General features: G+C 38.1%; 1 protein-coding gene across 8 annotated transcripts in view; it reads left to right on the top strand.

Moving 5' to 3' along the window:
• The window catches only part of sgsm2 (small G protein signaling modulator 2), a 100635-nt gene that overhangs the window by 17282 nt on the left and 71300 nt on the right, over positions 1-12053 (top strand). For all 8 annotated transcript variants that reach the window (XM_023351188.1, XM_023351186.1, XM_023351185.1 and 5 more), the window contains one exon: positions 1177-1252. In XM_023351188.1, coding sequence (XP_023206956.1) covers positions 1177-1252 — 76 coding nt within the window. The remainder of the gene's footprint in view (positions 1-1176; positions 1253-12053) is intronic.

Genomic DNA, 12053 nt, shown 5'->3' with positions numbered 1-12053 from the left:
GATTTCTTTCATTAGATTGTTATTTCTCTCTGTTTGTCGTTTGTACTAGGTTCAGGTTTCCTCAGACTGCTTTTCTGCTCCCCTTCTCAGTTCTTAGCCATTTCCTCATTTGCCCCTACCTGCTTCTTTTCTCAGTCGGATCCACTCACCTGTCACTTGACTGGTTCCTTCGATGTTTCCACTTTTCCTCAGTATATTTAAGCTCCTCGGTTCTCATTATTCTCCACTGGTTTAAAATGATGTCTGCAGTTTGTAAAATTTTAAAAATTATGTTTATGGGGAAATATCCAGTTGTGCAGTTTCTTTAACACAGCAACCACCACATCACAATTTAGATTTTCTTTCCTGAGCGAATACAATTCTGTTTTACAAAGTTTGACAACTTCTGAGAGAGCATTGAACTTCAATCCAGTAGTTGCCACCATCAGGGTGTGTGAATGGGTAAATGACTGAATGTAGTGTGAATCGCTTTGGGGTCCCTTGGACTTGATAAAGTGCTGTGCAAGTACAGGCCATCTTTATTCTGCATTTTACAAAGACACAGAATTCCTTGCTTTCACCTTCAGGTGATTGCTAGTTACAAACATATTTGTAGATTCTCAGAGGTCATGCTGGTGCAACATTCTGTGTAGCCTCTAACAACAAAAACAGAAGCTTGTTAAATACTGTGTCAAGCATCATACCACTTATGGATATACATAATCCAGATAGTTAGCTGTGGTTTCTTTAGATGGATAATGAAGTCTTTTGAGATGGTTTCCTAACAAGAAAGTGCTGACAGCACAGAAACACTAATACTGAGAAGGTTATTTAGATGTCTACTTTGGGTTTTTTCCATTAAAATAGTTCTTTCAGATGTTAACTCATAAACTGCAATTATTGTAAATAACTAATTTACAACTAATATTGTAAATAACTAATGACAGTTTAACATGTCATACATTCTAAGACCTTTCAGCCTGTATCAAACTAATTTATTAGTGTCTTTAAACTACAAAGGGCTGGATGTATGAACTTTCAAGCATTTACTTCTTTCATCACCTTCTGCTTTGGTCACTTTTTGCCTGATGGAAACATATTCAGATTATCTTGATCCTGAAAATGGTTAATGTTTCTAATAGTAAGCAATATTTCCTACCTGTTCTGAGGTGACCAGCTCTGTTTTTCTTTGTGCAGGTGAAACAGATAATGGAAGAGGCTGTAACTAAGAAATTTGTGCATGAAGACAGCAGCCACATCATCGCTCTGTGCAGTAAGTACACACCTATATTTGACTGTGGTCTCTCTCTCTCTCTCTCTCTCTCTTTCTCTCTCTAACACACACATGTTTGCGTGGCTATCTTTGTGTGGGCTTTCCCTTGACTTCCATTAATTTCTATAAAGTACATTTGAGTATCTGTACTAAAATGCAAACCCTACCCATTACATACCATACTGTACATTAACCCTAACCAAAACTCAATTCACATCTTAGTCCTAAATCTGACTCCTGACCAAAAAACAGCATTTCCCCTTGTGGGGACTGAAGCCTAGTCCCCACAAGAAGCAGAGGATCTTGTGGGGACTTTACATTGACTTTTTCTACAGCCTAACCCTTACTCTAACCATCATATACCCAACCCTATCCTTAGCCAAAAGTCAATTCATACCTTTGCCCTAAACCTAACACCTAACCCAAGAAAACGCCCCCAAAAGGAGCAGTGGTCCCCACAACTCCACATTGTAGACAGAAATAGGTCCCCACAAAGAAATAAGAACCTGGTTCAGACACATACACACACTAACCCTGGTCTGTCTCTGACATCAGTTTCCATTAGATCCTCTGTCATTATTAAGTTTCCATTGATGCAACGGCACAGTCTCAGTGACATCAAGCCATGTCCTTGATGGAGAGAAGCAGTGCCAAGTCATCTGCAGAGGAGTTCAACAAGTGCGTGTACGCATGAGTGTGAGTGTGTTTGTATGTAGGGACTCTCTCTTGACCAGATGGTGGAGCTTGCAGTAGCATGTGGATAACATTAGCCAGGTGAATGTTATACAGCAGAAGTGTATTGAGCTCAAGTTATAATTCTCCTGGAATGTCCAATAAATGCTTATATTTATACTCTGGCACTAACGGGGCCCATATGAATTACCTTGCATTAATTTTGTTGCAGTTACCTTGTTGTTCTACAGCCTTAGAATATAGTGCAATCTACTCTTAATATATTTCAATTTGGAGCAAATAGCATACAGTATGCCTGTTGTCTTTTAGGAGACTCTCTTAAGAGACATATTTACAGTTGATGGACTGAATAGTTGATGGGTTCAACAGAGCACAAAGCCGGGGGCGCGCACCAATCACACGCTGGTGCCTATGCACCGTGGCCCCCTTCAGAGATGCAGCAGAGATGCTTCAGTAAGGTAGGAGTCAAGTTTAAAAGCCACAGTACTTGCTCTTCTTGTGTAAGCTCAATGTGGAATATAACCTATAGTCATGCTTTTAGAGGTGCAAGTTGATCATGCAGTGAGAATGACATATCTATCTGAACAAAACATTATGTATATTTCAAAACAGATAGATTTTTTTCCTGGCAATTAATAGAACCCCAGGATCTCTGCTGCTCTTCTCTGGGAATAACGCAAAGCTTTTGTCAAGGGGGAAATAATCTCCTATGTTCATTATGAGAAAAAATTAAGGAATGTGAAATTGCTTAAACTTAGGCAGCAGATCTCACAGCTTGATAGTATGTATGCAACCTTCGGTTCCCTGTATATTTATAAAGAATACCTATTGTTGCAGTCTGAATTTGATAAACTCATGACCCACCATACTACAGAATACCAAACTCTGAGTGATCCTGCGTGGTGTCAATATCTTTTTAAGGCAGGGGTTCGATCATCTGAATGTTTTCTTTTTCTTTTTGGTTGTGTCAGTTCCATGTTGAGTAATGGATGTATTTAAAGAGTTACACATAGGTTTAATTTGGAAACAGTCCCTCAGGATGTCGTCTCTGAATAATGAGGTTTGCATGTCACTGAGAGACAGACTGGTCTCAGATCTGATCCAACTGCAAACAACAGCTGCAATGGCGCAAACATTTCTCTACTGTATTTGCTCAGACTTTTTTTTGTGATCAAATTTTTATTATCCTTTGCATTTTAGTACAGAGACTCAAATGTACTTTACAGAAGCACTAAGTGGTGAATAAGAATATATACTGTATATATATATCTGTACAGAAAGTAGAAAAAACACAAATCACATAGAAAAGGGATAAAAATAACAAATAAATAAATGAATAAATTAATTAAATAAAAAAAAATTATAACCCCCTGATAAAGCCCCTGGATCAATCCAATAACTTCACAGCCCTTTCACATCTTACATCTGAAATTCACGAAGAGTCGCTAGAAGCGAGCTCCATGCCTTGATGGTGGATTCTTTGGCTCCGTTAACTCGACAGTCTATGGACAGTTCTAGATAAGCAATGTTCAAATATGTCAAAATCCATTCTTGTAAAGAGAGGCTTCCAATGTGTTGCTACTAGGTTTTTTTTGCAGCTGTGAGTCCTGCCAACAGTGCCAACCAGTGTCAGCTCTGGTTTTGATAAATTGTACAGAATGAGTATAGTAGCTGAGCAAAGCAATCGGATCCTGAACATCTTAGATAAATTAAAGGTAACCGTGTTCCAAAATTTGGACACTGGTGCGCACTCCCAGAACATATGAAATAAACTACCTGTGTCTCTGGAAGAACAGAGGGTACATCTAGAATCATTAATAACCTTCATCAAATGAAGTTTTCTGGGAGTTAAATGCATCCTATGTATAAAGTTTAAATGAATTTATTGATGGTCAGAATTTCAGATGCCAACTTCACATTAGTCCACATTTCATCCCAATCAAATAACGGCTCCATACCTGGGATGTCTTTTTTCTAAATCAAATCTAATGCCAGAGGTCTATAAGTTTGCTGTAACAAAAACCAATATAGTCTTGAAACAAATCCAGCTGTAAATTTAACATCATTTTGGAGAGGTTGTGTTGTGAGGGAGCCTTGCTAGCGGACAACACTGTCTTTTAAAGATTATCTTAACTCCATGTAGAAGAAAAAGGAGGTAACTGGCACATCAAACGTATTATATATGTGAGTAATCCTCTCCATAAATGTCACCGAGCCTGTGAATATTTTTATTTTCCCAGATGGGAAAGTGAATAGAGCGACCACCAATCAACGGCTATTAAATATTGGAAAATGCAGGCAACTCCAGAAGAACAACCAGCTACTTTCTTTGCATTTCTCCAAATAAATTGCAAATACAAAATTATAGGACCATATCTTGAATTGCAATGATGTATTGATATGTTGGAATGCAAAATGCTAGTGAAGGAATATGAAGCCAACAATCGCTCCTCCTTAGCTTGCCATGAGACCTGCACCTCAGGATGAAACCAAGATAAAACAGGCCTCTGAGGAAAAGCCCACTTATAGAATCTGAAGTTGGGAAGTGACAGTCCACCTGCCTGTCTTTCTCGTTGCATTGTGGTGAGCTTAATGCGAGGACGTTTATCTTGCATAACAAACTTTGTTATTGCTGATTGTAAATCACACCAACACCGAGGGGGTGGTGGAGCTAATAAAGTTGGCTGGGCAAAATATTCATTTTAATTATGGCTATTATACTACGAAGTGAGTTTGGTCATCTGGACCACCTCTCAATATCACTTCCACCTCTTCTTAACGGCAATAAAGAGTTCGTTTAACTGATGGTACGAAGCTTAAATCTTGAGCTGTATCCTTACAGTGTGTGTGGAGATTGGAGAGATTGTGGGTGGGCTGCGAATTGCCTGTGCAAGTGGTTCAAGTGACAGGGGAAATAGCAGTGGTTTGAGAGGGCAGTCTTGTCTTGAACCTCTTGAAATAGCAAAATAATAGGCAAATAGTTTTGCCTATTAGCACCACGGCTGTTGGGTTTTTATACAGTACTTTAATCATATTGATGAATGACGTGCCAAAACCCATAGATTCTAGGACAGACCACTAGAAGGGCCATGCAAGGTGATCAACGGCATTGCATGTAATGAAAGTATGGCTGCTGGGCAGTTTAGCTTTTGAGGGGCACCTATAACATGCAATAAACTTCTGACATTATCTGTAGCCAGCCTGGACTTTATGAACCCTGTCTGGTCACTATGAACCAACTTAGTCATATGGCCCTCTAGCCTCTGAGCTAGCAACTTTGCATATATTTTTAAATCTGCATTTAAAAGTTCACTTGTTAACATTCCTGGAGAAAGAGCCCTCTCTGGAGTATTGAATCATGTCTAACAGTAACGGGCCGACCAGAGGCCATAAGGAGAGAGAAAACCCGTGTGGAATACCATCTCGTCCTGGTGATTTACCTTTACGCATGTCCTTGATGGCTGCCTCACACTCTTGTTGTTTAATCTGACCATCCAGTGTTATGGAAATATCATTACTAAAACGTGGGAGTTTAATATTGTTTAAAAATTCATTGTAGGCATGTTTGCTAACCATGCTTTCTGACTTTTATAATTCCTGATAGAAGGAAGCAAAGGTAGCATTCACAAATTTTGGACCAGATTGAATTGTGTCATCTTTGTCCCTAACGCAGAAAATATCAGCAAAGTGCCTGACCGAAGCTTCATAGCTAGGAGATGGCTAGGCTTAGTGGAGTTAAAATAATAAGTTTGCCTTGTTTTATGCATAAGGCAAACTTATCCATAAAGTTTGCCTTATGCAAAGACAGAGCCAATGTTAAGGTCCAAAAACTCACTGAAATTGCTTTCAAACTAAGCTTTAAATTTCTCTTCTCAGTAAAGATGAGTTAACGCGCCACCTGGGGGCTTTAGGAGAAGACGAGCGAATAGTGACTGATCAGCGAATTGGTCTGTGATCAGACCAGGCAACCAGGACGCAATATGCGTTTTGAACATTTTGAAATAAATCTTTGGAGGTAAAGATAAAATCAAGCTGAGAAAAGGTTTTATGCCTTCCTGAGTAGAATGAAAAGTCTTTTAACTATGGGTTGCCAATAGGCCTGTCACGACAAATGATAAATCAATTAATCTTACCATAAATTAAAACTATCGATTTTATTTTAATTATCGACATTATTGCCTCTTCCGGCCTTTTTCTCTTTCTGTTAAATACACTGAAAGAAAAAAAGGCTCAACTCCAATGCTTTCCACTGATCCCCCCTTCCTCATTTCCTTAGTGTAATGCCCAGCGCGCAGGACACGATCTTAAAGCTGTCCGCCGATTGTCGGCCCATTTTCAAAACCTGACAGACCACACATTAGCCGACAGAAATCCTAGGTATAACGGTTCGATCGGGTTCGATCCTGCCGTGTGGTGTCCAACAATGGGCACAAAATTATGGCTACAAGTCCAGTGAACTAATTTTAAAATCGGGCATTAATCAGTGCTTTACAAGAACCTACCTGCAATGCATGTGGCTAGTGTCAGTTCTGACTGAATGAAAATCATTATAACCTATTTACGTCACGTTAATGAAGAACAGCTGAAAAGTTACCGGGTTTATCAACTGTGGTAGCAATTTCGCTCCAACTCCTCCCCTTGTCATTTCTATATTCTTTGCATGTTGAATAAACATTAATGTTGTTTCCACATATCATCTCCAATGTCCGCTGGACTTGCGCCGTGTCAGCTGTTTGGGATTCCTCTCTGTAATTTCCCCTCAGAACGCACGGAGGAGGATCCACGCTTTCTGATTGGCTACCTGTCACATTCAACAGGCTGCGTTAACGCTCCCAGTCGGGGAAAAGCCCTGATTTAGATCGGAGCGGCAACGATGATCTACCATAACACACCACACAATCTTAGAAAGACCAACGTCCTAAGATTGTCGTTAGGGGAAAAATAGGAGCAAAAAATTATGTAGTGTGAACTATTGCATCAGGTAGTCGGATGTGCCCATCTTCTCTATTTTACTGATGGGCAACATAATATACAGACTTCATAATCTGCACTCTTTTGGTTGAATGCAGTATTTATTTCCACTTTGGCTTTATGTTGTTTAGTTTTTTTTCAAGTGCGTTTTTTGTTAATGGAGACTGAGAATCCATTTTATTTTTGTTTTTGGTTGTTTTGCTTATTTTCTTAATCAGTTCACGTCGGTCCCTACTCTTACCGCCATCTTTTCTGTCCATACAGCTGTCCCAAACTGCATTGAAATCTGCACCTTGCACCAAATGAAAACCTACAAGATCAAACATAGATTTAGTTAACATAACATAAAAGTCAACATCATAAGTGTTTGGGGCATAAACAGAAATTAATGCTACATTTTTTCCATCCATGCGAATCTTGGCAATAGCTATTCGGCCAACATCATTTGCCCAAAAGCCAATAAAATAAAATTTTAGTTTGCGTTTACAAAAAAACATTACCTCTTTACATTTTTGTTGCTGCAGAAGAAGTTGCAATAGAGTGACATATTTTATTGGTTAATCGACCCGCATCTTTGGGCACTAAATGTAATTCCTGAATCATAGCAAAATACATGTCTCTGTCGCAGAGAAACTCTAATACAGGGTTCTTCTGCGAGGCATGTTAAGGCCCCCGGCATTGGTTGAGATCAGATTAAGAACCGTCAAGTTTTGAAAAATATGATAAAATAAAAAATGAGTTAACCCAGTAGTAAAAAGGGAGACGATTGGATCCATTAAAATAAGAATAATAAAAAAAAATACCCGAACCTAGGAAAAAAAACTGAACAGAAAAAAACATCCGGGAACAAAGGAAGGTGAAGAGGTGAAGAACTGTCAAACCTTCCTGAAAAATTCACATCTGGATAAGTAACTCAAGAAACTGAAGGCCTGCAGCAGCCCAGGTGCAGCAACGGCACCACCAACTGTAAAACTACTTAAACCAAAACCCAACATAGCCATAATTTTGAATATTTAGACATCTGAACTACAACCCAATTAAATACCTTCAGCAGTTAGAACTATAAGACAATGTACTCATCTAATATCAGTAAAAACACATTCAAAATGATAGTTTTGGACATGAACTGTGACATAAAATGGCAAAATCCATGCCACTCAGTGTGAGAAATCCCACGAACATCCAGCTAATTGTTTGTCAAAAAGGGGAGATGGACAATAAACATAAAATCACCTTCTCTCACCCACGCCAGTACTTAATGTGAAGCAGTCAGAGTTTCTTAATGCATTTTTGCATCTAGGGATCTGTTGTAAACAAGAGTACAGCAGGACAACCAATGTCAAACAGGATCCCAGTCAAGTGAAGCAGCCACTCCAGAAACGAGTGTCGCCATTCCTGCGTAGCCCTTGAAAAATCTTGGTAGAAACTTATCATGTGGCTCTGCCAGTGAACATCCCCCAACTCTGTCATCTGCCTTCTGACCCGCTCCTTCTGCTGGAACCTCAGGAAGCGGACAATGAAAGGCCTTGGCAGGGTTCCTGGTCTAGTTGGGAGCAGTAACCGATGAGTGTGACCAGTGGACTTCTGCGTTGTGTGCGTTATGTGGTGATCAGACAAACCACAAGGCATCAAGTCTGAGTTTGGAGGCGGTCTTCGTTTATTTAACCTGACAATCGGGAGATGTTATTAGCACGTAACATGTGCTTCAGTTCTCCAGCCTGATCTATACAAAATAATAGTGTTAGCATGCAGTGCACATCATGCTCATAACAAAACCAAGAATTTAGTATCATCAAATGTTATAAAGGCAACAACTCAAGTGAAAATATTCAAACACTGGGCAGAGATTCCCCCAGTGTATTATAAGCCTGGTGGCCCGCCGTGCTTTACTAGGCCCCCAACATTTCTTACTTTTATTTTTAGAAAACTTAATTGGGGGAAAAAAAAATTGCTTTTTTTTTTTCTTTTAAATCTTAAAGCTTAAAGCCTCTGTTCTGGGAGTTTCACTTGCGGAGCAGATTTATTTCTAAAAGATATGTCTATAGTTTATGCATTTAAAGCCGAAAGAGCGGACCAATCACATATCTGGCGCCTCTGCGTGTTGCCTCTCGTGCTGCCCCTGCTTTATTTCTTAAGTTTTCACTCAAACCGGACACAGGTTGACCTGTATGGATATTTACATCAACCCCCTGTGGAGAATTATGTTTCTACCCTATATCAAGGTAAGAGTTTACAACGAACTTTCTGCTGAAACACTTCAGTACATTGCTTATTTCAAAAAGATTCAAGTTTATGTTTCTTAGTGAAACAAGAGATGAACTAGAAATCAGAGTAACACAACTATAAGAAAACTGATATTGGATTTTTCAGCCAGTTTGTACACCCAGGTTCCCATAAAATAAACAGTAACTCAGAAAATATAATACTACAGTTAAATAGAGTTTAATATCCAAACATTTTTGGTATTTCATGCATCTGTCTCCAGAATAGACTAATTAACTTGTTCATCATCATCAAAGCGGTACAGGTGCCCCATAAACTGACCTGGACAGACGTTGGCGTTAGAATTTAAAATGTCAGAATCAATTTTAAAACTAATATTTCAGTGTGTCATCCTGACACCGGCTCTCTTACCTCTCAGGATGTGAGCCTACAGCTGAGTTCTGTTTGAAGAGTTTTAATCCACCAAATGCACAGTTCCAAGATAAATGTCCTCTGTTTATCCCCAATAGTGCCCAGAATTAAATACATATGTTTGTATACATTTAAGTTATAATTTATGATACAATTAACAATTGTGCATTTTTGGGTTTTTCCCGAAAATAAATTTAATATTCCAGTAAATGTTGTGGTCATAATGTTATTACGGTAGTAATGGATATGTGTTCAACTAACTCTGCTTTTGTGTCTTAGAACTCAGAAATTAAGGTTCATGAAGTTGATTTAAGAAGAAACAAGTGCTTGTTTTGTTTTGCTTGCATTGTTTTTTAAGTTCTGATTGCTCATTAATCTTTAATTGTGAGTTTTTTTGGGTTTTTTTATATTATTTTTATTAATTTTAGATTCGCTACAATATAAAGAACAAAGAAGAAACTTGTGCCGCCACACACATAAAAACAAACAAACAAAAAAAATACAACAAAGTACCCCACATTCACGAGAAACAGGGTGTCAATCCTCTCCTCCAGTCCACGTCACCCCTCAGCCATCAAGAGCGGAGAAACAAAAGCAGGCAAGAATAAATAGAGCTATAAGACAAAAATAATAATAATAATAATTAAAAATAAAATAAAATAAAATCCTAGGGACCAAGCAGAAAAGACTCAAGGGGACCCCAAAGTGTCAAAAATGTATCTGATTTGTGATTGAGATCATGGGTCAGCTTTCCCAAAGGAAGGATAATAGATATCTGTGTGAGCCACATATTTAATTGTGAGTTTTAACGTAATGCTGCAATTTAAACCGCATAATTATGTCATAATATGCAAGGAAAAACTTCTCTCACCTAGTTAAAGAGCACACATTCTGTTTAACTAGTTGAGAACGTGTGCTCGAATTAAGTACAGATGACAGTACTAAATACTCCAATAAGTATTACCTAATACTTATTTTATTAAGTGATAAAATAAATTAATCATTTTATTAAGTTAAAATAACTACTTGTTTTACTTAATTTAAATTTTTGTATCAAATTGCATGAACTAAATTTCTGATGTGGTAATAAAGTTTATTAAACATCACAATAAAGTCTACTCAAAACATTTAGAGTGATCAGGACATTATCCTCAAGCTTTGCAAGCTGTCAGTTGCATTAAAACGAACATTTGCTTTAATAACACATGCGAGTCAGATCAATGTAACACTCTTCCATTTCACTCACGGTGTAACACAGAATCCAAAAACATGTTGCTAAGTACACTGGGAAATAGTTCCCACTCCTGTCTTTTTTTTCAAAGAAAACACACAAGTCAGTCTCATATTTGAGAAAATGACTCTGATGATCCCAAAGATCTCTAGGTGTATTTTATGTAATCTAACAGATAGCAGACCTCCAGTTTAACATTCTGATGTTGGGTCTAGTTGGGAGCAGTAACCAATGTTTGTGACCGGTGGACAGTCAGAACCTGGATGACATGCCATATTGATGGAACCATGAATTTGGTTTTCTACCAGAAAACTGGGAAGGAAAATATTGGCCATCATTTTGGGACCTTGACCACAAATGGGTTAAGGCTAAACATCAAGAAAATGATTTGAAGCACCCCATTCTTCAAATCATGGCTGAAAAACCCAGATGGCTTTAGAGTGGCCTAGTCAAATTTCAGATCTAAATCCTATGTACATGACCTTAAACAGCATGTTCATGCTGGAAACCTGTCCATTATGGTAGAATGAAAAAAATTCTCATCTAGTTAGAACAAGCAGGTTTGGATCATTCTTTTCCCTTCATAGATGCAGAAACTGGATTTGCGTATTTGCTTAGTAACTTTGCGTTACATAAGAATTAATTTGATGATCTCAAAGATTTAAATGTATGAAAAAGCAGCCACAGAAGAAACCTGTTTTGGGGCTAATACTTTTCCACAGCACTGTAAATGCACAATAGTCCTGCAGTAAAACCTCACAAACCAGCTCTCCTGTGGCTCTACTAGTGTAATTAAAGCAAATTAATAGCCTTGAGGTTTTACAGAAAGATGAAAAGTTTTTCTCAGTTTATTTATTTAAAATTTCTCAGCAGAAATGAGTCATTCAATCTCATCTCTACTCAGTGTCAAATGCCAGCAAATTGAATCCATTTTTCACTGGTTAAAGCTAGAGGAGTGATATTTTAAGATGATGAGAAGATTTGAATGTTCTTGTATGGACTTTTATTAGAGGTATATATAGAGTTTTTGTTGTCTTATTTTTTCAGGGCAGAGCAAACTTTGCAGACAGAAGACTTTCAGGATGAAGAAAGTTCAAAAGATTCATATTAAAGAGCCCTGAAAAAACAGAGCTGATCTGAGACATGAATCGCACAAACAAGCCACAAAGCAGCAGTGATCATGATCCACCATCATTTTGTCTGAAATGAAGGTCTGACATTTTCAACATCCGATTACAACATAAGATGACCTTCTTTATATCGGCAGTTTTC

This window comes from Xiphophorus maculatus, chromosome 18 (assembly GCF_002775205.1).
Source record: "Xiphophorus maculatus strain JP 163 A chromosome 18, X_maculatus-5.0-male, whole genome shotgun sequence".
NCBI classification, from domain to species: Eukaryota; Metazoa; Chordata; class Actinopteri; order Cyprinodontiformes; family Poeciliidae; genus Xiphophorus; species Xiphophorus maculatus.
Note: the sequence above shows the minus strand (reverse complement) of the source record. Positions and strands in the feature narration are given on the sequence as shown.